At 45.9% G+C, this 19,200-nt stretch overlaps 1 protein-coding gene across 2 annotated transcripts in view; it reads right to left on the bottom strand.

The window, feature by feature from the left end:
- Positions 1-19,200, bottom strand: part of TBC1D19 (TBC1 domain family member 19) — a 1,159,927-nt gene that overhangs the window by 904,874 nt on the left and 235,853 nt on the right. For both annotated transcript variants that reach the window (XM_078678973.1, XM_078678974.1), the window contains exon 5: positions 13,996-14,070. In XM_078678973.1, coding sequence (XP_078535099.1) covers positions 13,996-14,070 — 75 coding nt within the window. The remainder of the gene's footprint in view (positions 1-13,995; positions 14,071-19,200) is intronic.

Below are 19,200 nucleotides of genomic sequence, written 5' to 3' on the forward strand. Positions count from 1 at the left end.
GAAATGCCCAAAGAGACCACCCCCTCCCACTGGAGGAAAAGCCCCGGGAGTCGCTAGTGTAGTGCTCGGGGAGCAGATGCCCTTATTTAAGGGGGGGAGTGGGCGGGTGTCACCTTAGTGTCCCTGGGTGATCGGGAGATGGTTCCAAAGATCCAGGTGCCCTCAAATACTACCAAGTATGGGCAGTGGGTCACCATCAACTGCCATAGAGGGGAAGCTCTGAGAGATACAGGAGCCAGTATGACTATGGTAAGGAGTCATCTGGTGTCTTCAGAGCAGATGTACTTCACCCAGCCGCGATGGCTGACGGCAGAATGTGCCACTATCCCGTGGCCGAGGTTCCCTTTGAGTGGGGAGGGGTTGCAGGTTCACTTCGAGTTGCCGTAAGCCCTGCCGTGCCAGTCGACTGTCTACTGGGCAATGATATGGAGCACAATGCTTGAAAGGAGGTGGAATACCGGACTCATTCTGAGATGCTGGGTACACCTGATTGGGCCTGTGTGAGTACCAGGTCTGCGGCTGCTTGGGAGGAGAAGTCGCATGGGTTGGAGCCTGGAACAATGGCCCACCCAGCTGCTGATGAGGGAGCATCTCGAGGACAGGAGGAGCCTGCCTCGATGTCCGTGCCCCGTGAGACGGATAGGCCACCTGTGGAGGTGGACCCGGAGTCCGCGGAGGAGGACATGGTTCTGATGGAGGACCTACCTATCCCCGCTGAGTGGCGAGTGGAGGGAGGACCGTCCAGGGAGGAACTAAGCAAGGGACACAGGCGTTTACCGTTTGCTCCGGTGGTTCCTGGGTGTCGCGGATCCTGAGTTACGCCCCTGTCTGCTTCGGGGCCTCCGGAGCGGCCGGGCCTGGCACTCCTTGGCGGCGCCCGGGCTGGACGGGGTGCGGTGGCCGGCCCTTGGTGGTGGTGTGGAGTCGGTCGGAGAGGCCGATGTGCTAATAGACCGATTGCGGCCCCCCGGGCCTGGTCCGGCGGTCCTGCGGCCTGGTGTTGGGGCGCTGCCTTCCATGGACGGGGTTAACCGTACATCTGGCTCGTCTCCCCTTTGTTCTCCGACCCGGCCATTTTGAGTTCCTCCACCCGGGCTCGGAGAACGGTGCCGGCGGCGTGTGGGGTGCCGGCGCATCGCCTTCTTCTGGTGGCCCCCCTTCCTGCCCTTGTGGCACCTCCGCCGGTGGCTGCCGGTATCCTATTTGGCCCCGTTGGTACCCGGGCGGGGGTTGGTGTTGCAGCGGCCCCGCCGGGCTTCTAAGATGGCGGCCGGCCCCATGACTCTCGGCCTTGCTGGGACCGGCGATGCGGATCCGCCGCACGGCACGTTTTCTGAATACTGCAAAGGTGAGCCTACACTTGGCGACATCCTCGCCGCCCTGCGCTCCTGGGGGGCGCCCATGACCGCACCTATCGCTATCCTGGAGAGAGGTCCCTTGACTGGGCCTGCCGGGCCCCCTCCGGTTTGTGCGGCTTCATCTCTGTTGTGTGCTGCTGGACCTTTCCTTGGGGTCGTGGACCTGGATGCTGCTGTTGGTGTGGACATACGGAAGTCCGCTGCCCTTCTTCATCCTGTGCCTCCTTCTGCTCCGGAGGTTCGCCAGCCGGATCCCGTCTGGACCGACCTTGCTGGGTCTCCTTTTCCTCTTTTGCCTCACATTGCCGAACGAAGATCCTGTGACTGTGCCGCTGGACCGGCTTTCTCCGTGTTCTCTTCGGAACTGTGCCTGCTTTGCCTGAGGTGGTTACTGTGCTTTCTGGATCATCCGTGTCGCGATCGCTATGACTTGAGTGTATTTGTGATTCGACTCCCTGTTATTCACCTCCGTTTCCATGTGCTCTGGTTCCTGCTTTGCTGGACGACTACAGTTTGCGAAAAACGAGGACAGGGTTGAGCTGATCTTGCCTCTGTGGACTGCTATTTTGTGGTATGGTTGGGTGATCCGTTTATAATTGTATGATTCTGTTTGATATTTCTTAACGTTCCTGGAGCTTATCCGTGTATTTATTATCTTCCCGTGGGCTCTGAGTATTTTCGGGCCGGGGGGCGGGAGCCGGAAGTGTTTTGATTCTGTGGCTCCTCTCCCGCTGTTTTTCCCTGTTTTCCCTTCCCCCCCCCCTTTTTTATCTACGTGATTCTTTCTTTCTATATTTCTTCTATATTTCGGGTTCTAATTAGGGCGACAGGCACGCTGCTGGGGGGTAGGCCATAGCCTTCTGCAGGGGTGCAGGGTGGGCTGTGCGGGGTGGTGGGGGGGTCTGTTTTATTGTATCTTCCTTTGTTCCTTTTTTGGTTCTATGGCTCTTATGTATCCCCTAATTTCGTGGCGCGGTGTCGGCACGTCGCCCCCCGGGGTCTTTGTGCTGGCATGGCCCTTTTGGTATGTCTGCTGTTACGGTTTACTACGCATTCGTTTCTCCTGTGGCCACTAGTTCCTTGTGCCGAATTAGTATTGGGTGCTTTGTTAGCCGTGGGGGGCGTGCACTGACGCTGCGCCCTCACTTTCCCCCTCCTTTTTTCCGATGTCCTTTTCCTCCCTTATTTTCCCTTCCCCCCCCCCTTATTTTTCTTTTCTTCTCCAGGGTTGCTGTAACGGAGGGCTTTTAGTTTTGTAAGCGTACTTTTCGCTGTTTTACTATTATGTGCCATGGTAGTGGTGGGAGGGCGTTGAGCAGCGATTGTGATTGTTATTGATGCGGGACTCACGTTCTGCCTTTGCCAAAATGTGACTGTTCTTTTGGTCTTTTCCTGTATTCGAAACTTCGGCTTGCTCACGGCCCACCGCGGCCCTCTGGACTCTACAGATTGTCATTATCCTGCGAAACCCCCTTTTTCTATTATAAAATTAACCTACTCTTATCCTGTCCGTGATGGCGACTCGAAGACTTGTTACCTTTGCCTTCATATGAGCTATTTAGAAATCCTGTTGTCACTCCTGTATTGCCTCGTATGACATTTTATTGTGGTGGCCGGCCCGGTGGGTTGTAGGCCCGTATCTGTGAGCGCCTTCTGTACAATAAAGGTTTTTAAAAAAAAAATTTAAAAAAAAAAAAAAAGACTGCTGTATGGGACAGTAGGAGTATGTGGAGGTGCAGGGCTCCTTTTGTGTATACTCAGTTGTGCAAACTTGTGCAGGTTCCTAGGCAGAACCAGAAGCGCGGAAGGGAGCATAGACGCTCTGACTGTGTCGGGCAGTCCTGAGCTACTGGGGCTGTGCATTGGAGCCAGACACCACGTATGGAAGTGGCTATTCTATGGAGAAGCAGAGCTCACATGTATGGGTTCAGAGAAGGTAGGTAACCCTGGAATTCATGAATTTATGGCACTTTTGGGGATATAAGGCACTTGTTTAATGATTAGTCATTATGCCTTTGATTTTTTTTGTATATTTCTACTTTGTGCCCTTTCAATCATTCATGGATGCTTTTAAGAGGTGTAACTTTGTGATGTGATGGTATTGTTGGAAATATGGAGGGCATGAAAGCAGCGAAGAGGAGGCATGGATTGTCTTCATCATCTTCTAAGGAGAGACATATTCTGGCAAGGCATTAGAATCATGTGCTGCCTTTCATGTGTAAAGAGGAAATTCAGACAATGAAAGAGACAGCGGTTTCCAGCGCTATGAAGTTCAAATCTCTTACAGCAGCTATATCTGCCAAGATTTTGACTTCTGTGAATGCAGATGATTCTGGGGGTTCTGAAATGGATATGCCTTCGACTTCATCTGGGAAATATGAAAAAAGGGATAAAATGTGGGCCGTTGTTTCTCATGGAAGGGAGAACTTAGGCTTTCATCAGTTTCACTTGGAGGATGGTGATGAATCTCTGTTCCCTCAGTATATAAAGCCCTACGCTCTGGAAAGCCATTCCATAGGCAAAGCAAGGACATGGTTATGGATGAGTGGAAGCTGCTTGATAAACTATCAGTTCCACGGATTCACCAGAAGTTATATTCGATAGAGGGAGATAATGTGTTACCTATTGCTGTCAAAGTAGATGCAATCCTTGAGACATTATTTGGAAAGACAACCATTAATACAGAAGATTGTTCCATGTCGGATGCTACAGAGAAATAAGTTGAATCTTACATCAAGAAGGCTTTTGAGGCGGAAAATCTGGCATTAAAAGCTAGCAGGTTTGCTGTCTATTCAGTCTCATCTTTGGTGCGGGACGTCAATAGGTTGGTGAATCATGATTCAGAAGGGTTTGGAGTGCTCAGACCTTCGGCCTCAATGAAGCAGAAGGTTAATGGCTGATATTTCATCTGATGTTATTAGCCCTACGGCTATGGCGTCTGGTGCTATTATCGCATCTAAGCATAATCTCTGAATAAGAGATTGGAAGAATGACCGTGCTGAAAAGGTCACACATTTGAAACTGTGAGAAGTTGGCCTGGCATATGCTGTCCACTAGGTAAAGTGGGCACCTTGCACCAGTCCAAACAAAACCCTTATTGATGATAGGTTTAAGACAACCTTTATTGAATGCTATCCTAGTGGTAGCAATGGAGAGCAGCCTTCAGGCTCTAGTCTTAAAGGAGTGTAAAGCAGCTTGGTTTACCAGTTCATAACCTCTTGAATGTCTAAATGAAAGGAGAACCACACAAGGTATATATATAGAATATATGTATTTATTACTAAACACTCTCTAGTAATCTCTTTATGAGATTACAGAGCAAAGTACACACTTTAAGCAAAATAGAACATCAGTAAATAGCACAATATACACTAGGCGCCAGTGGGGAACCAAACCATATATTAAGAAAGTGGTATAAGAAGCACGACTTGACTAGACACAAGGCCTAGAGCCTGTAGAATCGCTGGGACCACCAGGAACCACCCAAGGTAGTGACACAGGGGACCCAAGGGGGACGCGTGCAGTGTGAGAACACAGCCGCGAGACGCCGTTAGCTTCTATGGGGATAGTCGCAGTTGGAATTTTAAAGATTAAGGACACTTAGGGGAGAACTTTGAGCAAACCCCTTTAGACTTAAGGGGTTCTAGGGCCAACACCCACAGGAGCACCGGAATACTTGAGTTACCTCACCCAGGGAAGCCGGGTACATAGGTGTGAAATGGTTTCGGGAATCGTCGTTGATTTCAATGGCAATCTGCTGTAAAGTGCTGCTGCCATGGAGGAGAAAAGTGTCCGGTGTGATCCAAGACTGGATCGAAGATGTGAGGAACGTAAAAGCAGAGGGGACAAAGTCTGGGTCACTTGCCAGGGACTAGGGGCATGATAGACGGATGCCCACTGATGTCGGGTGCTTCAGGTGCAAAGAGGTGAAGCTTGACTCTACAGCCACGAGGACCAGGAGGTGTCGACGACGACCAGGAGCTGGATTGTCGAGTGCTGCGGCGTCGGTGCCAGGATTGGACACAACAAGCCTTGGCAACAGCAACCCACGCAGGAAGAGAAAAGACGCTTCAGTGTGGACCAGCAAGGTCCAGGGGACTCCCCAAGTGGGGGAGAGTCAGGGCACGTCTGGAGCAACCAGGGAAGCTCAAGGAAAGTCAAAGTTGCCTTCTCAGGGACCCACCAGTCGATGGACCAAGGACCGTGAACGTACCTCGAGAGAAAACACAAAGGGCCGGCTCACGGAACACTCGTGGAGTGTAGGCCAGCAATCTTCAGTGAAAATGTTGCTCGGGATCTGGGCTACAAGCAACCCAATGCACAGCCTCAAGGATCGTCGAGAATCAGATGCACTTGCAAATGCGCATGGTGTCTAGGGGTTCCGGTTCCATGGTACCTAACAGGGCTGCAGGTCTCAGCTTTGCTGGGAACTCGGGTCGGCCTCGGGGAAGTCTGAAAATCCACCTCCTGTGTTGCAATTTCTTCAGAGTCCGGCATGAGCTTCGGAGATGCAAATCGGTCAGATGCGTCTTTGGTGCCTGCCAAGCAGGGGAGTAACCCCTTTACTCCAAGGGAGATTCTTCAGTCATCCAGCGTCGTGCAGATCGTCGAAGTTCCAGGATTCAGTATCAGAGTTTCGTCCAGGTATAATCTAAAGTCCTGTTGCCAAATGTTCCTCACTTATACCCAAGGAAAGGGTGGGACAAACTGTGGGGACCCACCTGTGGGAGGGTTTGGAAAGAGGGGTGGCTTACCCCATTTCCTTTGCCAGTTTCGCGCCAGAGCAGGGGCTGGTAGCCCCTGCAACCAGTTTGAACTGGGCTATGCACAGGGGCACCAAATGTGCCCCAGAGTTGACTTCAAAGCGCTCTTGGAGTGCACCACCCAGCCCCAATACACTAAAGACTGTCTGGGAGGCGGTGACACCTCCCTGTGACAGGAAACCTATTGTCCAGGCCTCCCCTGCCGGAGTTTCGTCCAGTAGCAGGAGGTCAGACTCGTGTCTGTGGCATCCATTTTGTGATGCCCGGGTTCAGTTAAGCTGGTACCAGGTGTACCGGTGTGGACATGTCTCTCCCTCTACAAGGGTGGAATCATACCACCGCCGCCAGAACGGGCGGGGGGGGGGAATGATTCCAAAGTGTTTGACACCAAACACGACATGTTTTCTTGTAGCCATTCCAAAGTTAGCATTTACCGCAAGGCTATAATGCACTTAAGAGTATATGGTCTGGCTGCATCACAGAACAACCTCAGAGAATAGATTCCGAAGGCTGCAGAGGGGCCCTGCCCATACATGGGCACCCTCTCACACAAAACCCAGCACCCTGCCTTCAGGATTGATAAGGCCTGCCATAGGGGTGACTGATAGGTTTATATGTGTAGTGATATAAGGTAGATATAGGGACCCTATATCTAAGTAAGGGGTGCATACACCACCTTACACAGGCTGCTGTAGCAGACCTGTGGTGTCATTTTGGTAGGCTGCCTAGGGGTGGCATAATACATGCTTCAGCCCCTGGTAGGCCCCTGGGGTACCTCTGCCCTTGGTACCTAGTGTACCATATACTAGGGACTTATAAGGGTACCCCAGTAACCAAACTGGAGTGTACCTAAAGTACATGGAATCATTTTATAGAGGAAGCAGCTAGGCTGGGGTCGTGGATAGCAGGGCCCCAGTCAGACTAAAGTTGAAAAACAGTGAAACATCAGCAGAAAGTGGGAGTAACTATAAGAAACAGATCCTACTCTCCTACACATATTCTACCGTATAAAGGGAAATCTACTGCTAGGAAGTTTGGGGAAAAATCGGCCAGATTTTCAACTAAAGGCAATTCATCACCTTCCTCCTTCAGATGAAGGAGGTTTCAGCACAAGTCCTCCTTACCGAAGAAAGAATTTAAACAAGCCAAAAAGGCTGCATAAAAAAAGTTCCTCACTAGTCTTCCTCCCTCTAGATGCTCCAGAAGGATTCAGTACTTCTGGCAGGCTTGGAAAGAGGATTCCACAGATCGTTGGCTGCCGGATATCATTTCAAAATGGAATGCCATAGATTTTGTGACGCCAAACACAGGAATTAGTCGTACCCATCTCCCAAATCACATGGCAAAAAGACTGGCATTGTTATAGTCAATGGATACTTTTCTCGAGAAGAACGTTATCTCTAGGGTCCTGTTACCAGAGGGGGGATGGGCACTTACTACATTCTTTTTCTAGTGCAGAAGGTGTCAGATTCCTATCGACCTGTGTTGGATTTAAAATGGGTAAAGTCTTGGATGAAGCCAGTTCACTTTTGTATGGTGACTCCTCAGCCCATTAGTCCCATGGTGCAGCTTGCCGATTTTTTGGGCTTCAATCAATCTGCAAGATGATTATCTGCATGTGTGTATGAGACCTGCTCCACAAAAATACCTTTGTTTTGCCATTGGACACGATCATTTTCAATTTTTTGTTCTCTACTTTTGGCAAGGGTTTTCATGAAGGTGTTAGCTTCTCTAGTGGCAAAGCTGCATGGTGAATGTATTTTTGTACACTCCTATCTAGACAATTGGCAGATGCAGCATTCAACCAAAACAGACCGGTAGGCATTACGCCTGTAATTCCTAAGATCGACCAAGGACCTAACTTGATTTCAAAGACGACACAAGTCTTTCAGAAATTTGCCATGCCCTGAGGAAACCCCATTGTCTGTCACTTCTTTGCACACCTACTCAGAGTTTCTTAAATGAGTGACAACACCTTTATATAAAGAACAATCACTATGAATCCAGCGTATTGGATTTTTTTCTGAATAATACGACTACTTTGACTTGCCCTGACAGCCACCTTGGAACTCGGTATCTGCAGGTGTGTATGAGACCTGCTCCACAAAAATACCTTTGTTTTGCAATTGGAGACAATCATTTTCAGTTTTATGTTCTTCTGGCCAGGCGGGTATGCTGGTCTGCATCTGCACATCATACCACAACCCATTTGGACAAAGCTTCTCTTCATAAAGGTACTGTGTGAGGTGGCAATCTTACTGCCAGGCAGTTCTTCAGATATGCATTTGGGTGCGTCGAGCGGCCATTATAGGGCCAGGCTACTCGCACGATTTCAGGGAAGCAGCATTCTAGCCTTCTAGCCTTGTCAGAGTGTTTTCGGTGATGTGCTCACTTGTCAATTTCAGTATTTGTTTCTCAATTGGGATATGTGCCTGCAGTGTGAGTTTGGTGACACGCAGACCGTTGTGCATCCTTGAGGTTACCCACATTCGCTATAGTATCCATCAAGTTACATGGTACTGTGAGTCAGTGATGTGCACACCTTTTCACGGTTGTTCAATAGTATCTGCATGTTCTACTGTTTTAACGGTGATGTGCACACCTTTTTGATTAGATATTTGGAATCAGGCCATATTTTCAGAATATTGTGTACATCCATGCTGTGATTTGCACATCTTCAGACTGATTAAATAAGAGAAAGGCAACAGGTGTAGTAATGTTTGCTCTGTTTTGGTTTGCCTACCTCATCACATTGCAATGTGATGTCATTAATTGTTTGCATCACTTAGGTTATAGGTGTATAAATATTGTTTTTGTAAAAGTGTTGGGGCAGGTTTATGGCACCTGTTTTATTTATCATTAACATTTGTACAGTCTAAAAGTATGCTGCAGAGTATAATTCCCCCACTTTCATCCTTCTGTTGATTGGGAACAATGGGAAGAAGGTTTTGAGTATTATTTAGATGCCATTGATCGGGATGATTTTACCCACAAAAAATGTTTGCGCTGTGAAAACATTGTTTGGGTCAAGAAGGTAGGAAAATATTCAAGCACCATCCACATCAAACAGTTATGGGTTAAGGAGATGAAGTGGGCAAATATGCATCGCCACATAAAATGTTGGATGGACATTTTAAAGCCCATAAAAATGTAGTCATAGAGAGACACAAATTCTACAGACATCATCAGTTACCAGGAGAATCTGTGGAGAGTTATGTGGGTGCTCTAAGAACTTTGAAAGCGACGTGAGAGTACAAGGATTTTGAGGATGAATTAATCATGTTGTGGAGAACACAAATAAAAGGAAGGTTCAAGAAAAGTTGCTAACTACTCACAATTTGACTTTGAATAAAGCCATTGAGTTAGCTGCCGGCACTGAATGCACGGCATCTTACATGGCGCAAATGTCTATTTCTCAATCTTCCCCATAAGAGGTGGTGGCTGGATTGGGAAATAAAAACCCAAAGAAGAGCAAAGTTAAATCTAAGAATTTAAGATGTTACAAAATTGTGTTAGGGAGAAGGAAAAAGAGAACCAGGTAGCTTTTGCTACAATTGATGATTCTAGATCCTCTGAATCTAGTGATGAGAGTGTCATCTTGTACGTTGAAGATCAAATTCAAAACGTTTCTGCTAATGTTTCTGTCATCAGAAGACCTTATTGTCAGGTTGATGTGGAAGGTGTGTGCATGAACATGATGGCTGACTCAGTCACCCTTTATGCTGATTGTGGAAGAGTACTGGAAAAACTTCCACAGCAAGGACATGGGTGTTAGAAAATCCGCTATCAAACCAGTAGTGTATGGTGGGATACCCATAGAGGTTATAGAAGTCTAGTGCCATTGTATTCATTGCCAAGTATGGTTCATCTTTGTTGGGTTGGCTAGAGCAAAGCAATTTAGGAGTGATTTGAGATGGTAATAACAATAAAAAAGGTGTATCACTCTGTGGGCTTTGGGAGCAAGTGAGTGGGAAACAAGATTCAGTAAAGTATTCAGGAATCAGTTAGGGAAATTTAAGGAATCCAGACACAAAATACAGCTCAAGGTATTGGCGTGCACAAGATCAGGAGAGATCAATGGTGGTCAGACCAGAGTTGAAGAAAGAGTTGGACAAATTATGCTCCAAGAATATAATCTAGCCAATTGAAGGTTCAGAGTGGTAATCTCCTGTGGTTTTAGCCCACAAACCCAACAGACGTTTACGCATGTGTGTAGATTTGAGGGATATGAATTTTACGTTTTGGGTCGACCGCCATGCCCTGCCCAATATCACACAAATGCTTTCCCTGGGGTAAGGAGCCAAGGTATTTTCCACTTTAGACATGGTTTCTGTTTACCATCAGGTTTTTTTGGGACCGGAGTTTGTGCCATTTTACCTTCTTTATCACGCCTGAAGGGGCCATTCGGTTCAAGAGGATGTACTTCGGTTAGCATCTGCCTCTGCAGTGTTTCAGCGTTTAATGGATACTATGTTTAGAGAGATTGAGGGTGTTACCTGTTTCCAGGCCAATCTGCTAGTATATAGAAGAGAAGGGTGTCACTCTAAAGGCAGCGAAGTGCAGGTTTGGCGTGGAGAGTGTAGAGCATTTGGGGCACAAATTATCCGTGCTAAGTGTTGAACCCTAAGAGAATTTGGTGAAGGCCATTGTGGAGGTTCCTGTTTCGAATGGTAAGGACAAATTGCGGTCTTTTATGGGTCCGATGGAGTTCTATGCACGATTCATTCCACGGTGTGCTGAGAGAACAGATGCATTGCGTAATCTTCTCAAGAAGGGTGAGAAATACGTGTGAAATGAGGAGTGTAGTCATGAGTTGAGGACATCAAGGCCATGGTGGCTAAAGCTATCCCACCTAAACCTTTTGATACGACGGATCCCAGTAAAATAAACGTAGTCTTCTTGTCAAATGTCTGGATTACAAGTTAAAATGAGTGTTGTAAACAAGTACAAGAATGCATTGTCATGAATATTCAGTATGTTGCATTATGTGTATTACGTCAACATTATATGTAATGCTCTCTGGTGCCTATGGACGTTTATTGGTTTAGCACTTTATTATATGTTGCATGTTTATTAAAATGTATCAGGTGCTGCTGTATGAAGGGAGTAGACATGTTGGGTTCAATTTGGAATGTCATACTTTACAGTGAGTGGAATGCATCTTTGTAAAGGGTTAGCAATTTGCCATTTACCTGCCGGTCATGAACGTAGGAGCAGAATAAAGAAACATAAACCTTCCTTGGTGTTGTTCTTCCTTTCAGGTACAAACAGGGGGTGTGGCGGGGGGCTTTTACAAGTTAAAATGTGGCTTAGGATTGGGTCTGTGGAGGCAGGGAAGCCTCACTGGTGTTGAATTCAAGTGAGGGAGTAGGATTAGGAGTAATGTAAATACCAGCAAGTAATTGAAACATTTTTAAAGGAAAGGCATCTACCTCCAACATACTAAAAACAAAGGTGAACTGCACACTGTGATTTTGCAGCAGTGTGAACTGCGCACTGTGATTTTGCAGCAGTCCAAAGACCACTGTGAAATAGTCATCCTAAGCAAAGTCATGGACAATTCACGATGTTCATAGCTGTCATGTTTCCCAGGTCCATGCATTATGTGCTGGTGCAGTCCAGGTTTTTTTCCTTAGAATTCTGAGATTTTCAGTCCTATTTTTTAATGAAATAACCAAATCTACAAGACCCAGATTTCACAGAAAAAACTTGAGCTTGAGTGGCACATCACGCATGGGCCTGGAATCTTGATAGGGCTAGATGTTCGAGTAAGGGATCTTCTACGAGCAGCCCATCAGAATGGGCCTAAAACTTGCTCTACAGAGATTTGTGGCAAAACAGATAGCTGAACAAACAGTAATATGACTGACTGCCTTCTTTACCAAACAGAATCGGTCCCTTTGTTTAGCACTATTCTGAATACCTGCTGGCAGACAACGTGAATTGCTGTGGTCAGCCCACACCTTCGTTGTCTGCATTTACAAATCTACAAAGGCAATTTTGCTGGGTTCGCTCAAGAAATCCATCTCTTTTTCGGAAATCTGCGGGTTTATTTTATGGAGCAGAGAAAGGGTTCTAAATAGAAGCCACTTAGTATAAAATTGCATGCGTCGCAAGTTGGCTCCCTTTAAGAAAGAGAAGTTAAACTTCTTAATCTTACCCCAAGCTGACGAAGATATCTGGAGATTTTCTTTAAACTGTCATTTTGCTTACACTTTTTTAAGGAGTTTAGCCACCCCATGATTGGGCAAGGAAAAAGCCCAGCTACTAATTGTCTTACAGGTGTTAGATTCTATCAGATCTTCAACGAGTTCTGTAGTTGCAATTATGTATGTGGGATTTAAGTTCCGTGAAAAATGCCTAATTCTAATAAAGGACCATTGCATCACTTCTTTGCAAAACTTAATGCTAGGCTCTATTTCACTCCAGTTTTTCCAATTTCCATCCAGAAAATCCAAGATCTTTTCATAACCATTACTCAGCCACCTGGACACAACAGTCTTATGTACCAAAGGCTCCTCTCCAATGTACACATCTGATAGGGAGGTCGCTCCGTTAATTAAGGAAATATTGTAATGACGAAACAATTGCTGCCTCTGTTCAATATTTCACTGTAAAGTCTTATGTCTGACTTTTTGGGGGGTTTTCGTTAGATGTATAAAGTCAGTGATATTGTATTCTTGATAAATGAAATATAAAAAAATAATACCTATTAATGTTTACAGATTTATGGAGTCTACAGGTCGTATGTGCAAAGTTTTCAAAATAATATTCTTTCAAATCGGGAAGGGCCAAGCCACCTTCATTTACTGGTAAATACAGTATATCTAGATCTCGTATAGATGTTTTATTTGCTCATAAAAAAAGCTGATAAAATACCTTACATTTCTTTAAAAAATGTCATCTATATTGCATTAGGAATGGCAGAAAATAGCAAATTGTTTTAAGTGTGACATAGAGGGAGGGGGAAACTGGACATATATTATATAGGGCTGCTCAAGGTTGTGCAAGTTTTGGGACAATATAAATACATTTTGCACTCATACATTGAAATTACAACAATCATCGTATATTCAGACAGCAGTTTTAGGATACTTACCGACCTAAAAGCCAACCTGCCACAAACAAAACTATTTTATATTGTGGTTTTATTAGCTAGATCCTTAACCCGTCAAAAGTGGCGATCTGTGGAAATCCCAACGTTTCAACATCTATGGTCTAAACTGAATAGGATTAAGGAGTCGGAAAAGAGATATGCATTTAGATCCGGGTCATGTAGGAAATTTCTAAAATTATAGGGAATTTTCAGTTAGGTGTCCTACTAATGTAAGTTAGGGGGGCTTTTACGTGAAAATGCATATATGATTTAAATGTCTTAGATTGTATTTGTTCATTTATAATAATCATATTCTGAAGTCAGTCTTTAATATTAGAAAGGATGGCAATGATGTAATTACGTTTGATTTTGCTTTTTTATGTATTAATGGATTCTACAATTGATGAGCTCTCGCAATAAAAACATTTTTTTAATAGAAAAGCAATCCTTCTATTTCTTTAGTATCCTACTCAATTTATTTTGTCATTTTTTCAACCTACTTTCGCCTAGTTCACTTTTCGGCGAATTGTTTTGCCCATCTTAGTCCTGAGCATGCTTAAACTACGTTCATACATGGGTCGCATACAAATCATCACAATCCACAACCAACATAACATAACCTAAGAAAAAGCTCTGTGTGCACGGTCCATACAAAAGTGATACATGCTGGCTTTATCAGTGTTCCTACACTATTGATTAGCAATCCTAACTTCTCACTTCAAGAAGTGCCGCTTTTCTTGGAATTTACAAGTAAGAAAATAAGTAAACAATACTGTACCTTCCTTGCTAATGGAATACTGAGTTCTGTGCACATACTGTTTAGACTCTTCAAAACTCGTTTCTCCCAACTGGCCTGTAGAAATATATATAAATGAAAATATTTGATGAATATATGTTTGCGTGTACTTTTTATTGTAGTTATGTGGGTATGAAAAACGCACACAAAACAGAATGGTGCTGTGAATCAAAAGCAAATGAAACATCTATTTAGTATCATTTGTCTGCGTTCTATTGCCACATAGTAGAGGGTGAATAATTAATATATTGGATGCAGACGTACGAGTCAGCCTTGTCCACCTCGCAGAAGCTTACATCATATACATGGTACTGGCGCAGCAGTCAAACTACAGAAATGAATACTTTACATAAATAAAACATGGTTAACACAATGGTGGGTTGAGAAAGCCTTACTGACTAGATTGTGAATTATAGGTAGTCCCAAGAAAATATCTGAGAGACATTTGAAGTGGACCGGGCTCCTAAGAAAGAATGAACTCCTCTGATGACATTTAACAGCAGTCTCTGCCCCCTTCTGGCTTAAACTCTTTTCCAGAGATGTGAGCAAACGGTCACCTATTGTTCCTCAGCAAAACCTTTATTCCTTCCCTCAGATGATTATTAACCTCCTAGAATGTCCTCACTACTCATTTTAATCATCTTCTTTAATGGTCAGCCCCATCTTACATATAGTTTACTACATTTAGACAGTTGTCTTTGCTACAGCAATCTTTTCACTTATCTCCTCCAATCGCTCCAACTTCAGTTCTCTTTAACCGTGCTATCTAGCACTCTTCCCAGTCATCATGGGCACATTTCTTCAAGAGAAAAGGCATCCTACTTCATGAAATCTGCCACTTTGTTTTTTTGCCAAGAACATTCTGCAGTCTTTAATTATCATTTTGCAATCAGAAGTATAACTTTGCTGTATGTGGTGGTATCAGGAGCTAGGATCACACCGTGGCACACATTCCGTTCCACACAAAATATGACAAAAATATTCAAAACCCAATACACATGAAACATTTACTTTCAATTACCAAGTAATGTTAGTGCAAAGTTATCAGAGAATTAACAGCAAAATGCATAATTCTTAACTTCCTCAAGTCTTCAGAACATTTCATTATGCATTCAAGATTTTCGTTAACAACTGAACAACAACGCACCTTTCCCTGCAGCGGCCGGGCTTGGCTCCGCCACCTAATTGCTTCACCGACCGGCCGGGCTTGGCTCCGCCGGTCGGACTACACCTTCCAGCAGCCTCCAGGGGGAGGCGGCGACGACATCCACCAGCGCGCCAGGCGGCGCATAAAGCCCCGGCAGGGGCCGAGTCCCCTGAAACCCACAGAACTAAGCTGCCGGATTATTAATCAGAGTGACGCCCTGAACGACGAGGACACCCACCTTTCCCTGCAGCGGCCGGGCTTGGCTCTGCCACCTAATTGCTTCACCGACCGGCCGGGCTTGGCTCCGCCGGTCGGACTACACCTTCCAGCAGCCTCCAGGGGGAGGCGGCGACGACATCCACCAGCGCGCCAGGCGGCGCATAAAGCCCCGGCAGGTCCCTCCTCCCGCGAGGACGCGCGCGGGACGCGCCGGGGCTAAGTCCGGGCAAAGGGCGGGCCCTCTGTGGCCCTCCGAGGCCTGTAGTGGCCGGGACGGGCCACCCCCTTAAGTTCTTCGGTTGGGTTCCCGACGTCAAGTAACATTAAGATTTCACGGAGGGCAGATAATCATATATTGAACAAGGATGACCAAGGCACAGAAAACCCCGATGGCAACAAGATCTACCACCAGACTAAAAACTGTGAGTACACCACTACCCACTATAACTGCCATCGACATCATGTTGCAAAAAACCATTAACGTAGTGGCCAACTCCATTCAGGATACCGAGAGACGACTATCTCTGACACCAGACCTGTGTTTTCCGAACTTGTCTTTGCACACCATAAACAACACGCACAATATGGATGATACCCTTAACTCACAGGAATCTCTATTGATGCAATCTTTTTTGGAGCTACCGAGGTCGCATGTCAAGGATAGTATGCCAAAATCCTCTTTCACTGGTCCTACAGCGAATACACTGGAGAGTAGTCCCACGCTTTTAACTAATTGTGGAAACAATATAATTTGTGTACAAACATCGTCTCCAGATCCCAAAGCCCAATTAATCGAGAGCCACACTTCGGTAATCCATCTGCCAGAAACTCAAACTCTCAATCAGGCCAGGAACTCTAAGAACATCAAGAAAAAACGTAAAATTAAACACCGCATGAAAAAAATCCATCTTCTATCAGACAAACCGAAACGCTCAATAAGAGATATGTGGCAAAAACTAACTCAGAGGATACCCACTGAACTCACTCCCACGGGGTCTCCTCTGTCTATCTCTCAGGTCTCAGATGTATCCAGAAATAATAAAAACAATTTGGAGAGGATCCAGGTCAATGAGCAGACAGGGCATATAGTTAAGACAGCTACTATTAAAACTCCCTCAATGAGTGAGATCGAAAGTTTGGTTAAATCTCTCTTACAACCTATCAGTCAACAGATTGCCAATATCGAGAAGGCTTTAGGCAAATTCGAGAGAGCGCAAAATGAAATATCGTCTAGCATCCTCAAATTGCTAAAAATGCCGAATACAAGTCCTACCTTTGTCCCGGCGAGCACAACTCTTAACGCAAAAAACCCAATAGCTGCCAAAAATTCATGTAACCCATCAAATAATAATGGTAAACAGACAAAGACACAGCAACAGGGTCCTGTTCCCAATGACCCATTATTAAATTCACAAACAACACACACTCCAGCGACGACTGTAGTTGCGTCCAAAACTAACACGCAAGTAATACAGATACGTGAGAATGAAGACATTAGTGAATGGGCTACGGAGGTTCTTCCTTCAGAGGCAATTCTGACCTCTGTTGATACACCAAGACACCCCACTATACCAATAGTGAATGCCTCTACTAAAGCAACTAGGGTGCCGCAGCCCAGATCGACCTCGACACGAATACCTACCCACATAAATCTACCACCTGAGTCCAACCCCTACACAATAGTTATGATTGGGGTACCTAAAATGGCGGAAAATAGGGGGGAATCCTATGTAGAATTAAAAAACAAGGTGATGCAATGGCTAACCACCCACAGGCCACTTCCCCCCAACATAATAGGAACTATTTCCCAAGTGAAGCGAGTAGACTGGGTGGGGACACGCTTCAAATCCACAGAGGGTGACTGTATTGTGGTCACTTTTAAAAGTAAAGGAGCGGCGAAATTTATTGTAAATTGGAGGAACTCTGCAACAAATAGCCTGATTCGAACAATGGGCCTAAGCTACTTCTACCCCCACTATTCAGACGGCCATAGAAATAATAATAAACACTATTATGGCCAAGAAGGGCTTCCTGTCCCGCAACTTTACCCTCAATTTCGGCCCACCCCCTCTGAGTTAAATCAAAGGATGCCTACAGACCCTGATATATATACTAATGCCCACCCATGGGATGGCAGAACACACAGCCACCTACCCCAAATAATACCTGAGAGACCAGGAACTATCCAATACTCACAGTCACGAGATTACAGATATTTTAACTCGCCCTACAATCACCATCTTGGGTTCCCAACCTCAAATAGATACGACACTCTATACCCTTATGATAATCTGGATGAGGTGGATTGACTGTCATTTATCCCATTCTCTGATCCCTTATTTGTCCAGTCAGATACCCAAGTTTACTCTAACATAATATGCAAGGACAATCCCGTAATAACATCTGACCTCTCAGGTGTTAGTGTACCCAATACAGTAACAACGGCGATAACACTCTCCCCAGAGAGTCTTCCCATAGATTACGCTTCTACTCCTTCCACACCTGAAGCAAGTAGTTCTCTTACCTCTACAGTCCTTCATCCCTTATTCACAACTAGAAGCCAATCGATTGACACAGTAAGTTATGCTATCTCAAAACTGCAGCCTATAACTAATACGATCACAGAGCCTGTGATAGATCTCAACGAGATCCACTCCATCAAAATCCTGTCATGGAACATCGCAGGTCTAGCAGCTAAAGTAACCGACCCGTTGTGGGTAACTTTGGTCAGAAATTATACCATACTGTGCTTCCAGGAGACCTGGCTCGTAGATAACAGCATCTTTATCGAGGGATACCAAAGCTTCTTTGTCCATGCATCTCCCTCATCTAGTGGAAGGGCAAAGGGAGGCCTAGCAATATTCATCAGTCTGTCCCTTCTATCTCAGACAAAAAACATACAGCAGGACAGCAGGAACATTCAGATATTGGAGCTCAGGAAGGGCAATAAAACTTTAGCTCTGGTTAACTTTTACAACTCTGTTACATCACCAGGAGAATGTAATATCGTTAAACTCCAAAACTATCTCTACGACAATTCAGCAAAGTTGCCCCGGGATAAAATAATCGTCGGCGATTTTAACACACATATCTGTGGCGACCCATCAACGACATCTTTGGGTTGTGGAAATAGGCCAGGTCCTCACTTTGAACACTGCCCCCGAGGAACAAACATGAACACTTTAACAGATGTCTTAAACCTGTGTATCGCCCTGTCTCTGAAAGATGATTCATATATCTTTAAAACACCAACTTACCCTGCTAAGCTCAAGATCATATTTGGTGGGAAATCCCACTTCTTCACCTCGCCGGAGACGGTCCAGGAATGGCTCGACGAGCAGGCGCCGGAGGCACGGACAGCGCAGAATCGAGACGCCTGGAGGGAACCGGGGGCCCCCTCCCCCGGGTCGGCGGATGGGGGAGCTGCAGGGGGCGAACAGAGCCAAAGGTCGTGGCGCTCCAGATCCAACAGTCCTCGCTGGGATTCCCCTCATGACAACGCAGCACGGTGAGGCGTCGAACAGTATCTACCAGCCGCTTGGCCGTGACTGCGCTGGCATCCACAGCGGTAAGACTCCTACACTGCTTTGGGATGCGGGCACACTTACCCATGACTATTGTATTACTGGGCTAAACGCCGCATCTCCGTAAACTACTGGGACTTCTGTGTCGGGGACACGGGAAGGGCGGCTGGAGTTGGGACTGGCACACGCGCCTACTACCAGAGTTCCTCGGGGGGGAAGTGGTTTACTCTCTCCGGGGTGGGATGGGGACGACAGGCGCTCTGCTAATTGGGGTTGTGGGTAGTTTGAAGCCTACGG

This window comes from Lissotriton helveticus, chromosome 2_2 (assembly GCF_964261635.1).
Source record: "Lissotriton helveticus chromosome 2_2, aLisHel1.1, whole genome shotgun sequence".
NCBI lineage: Eukaryota > Metazoa > Chordata > Amphibia > Caudata > Salamandridae > Lissotriton > Lissotriton helveticus.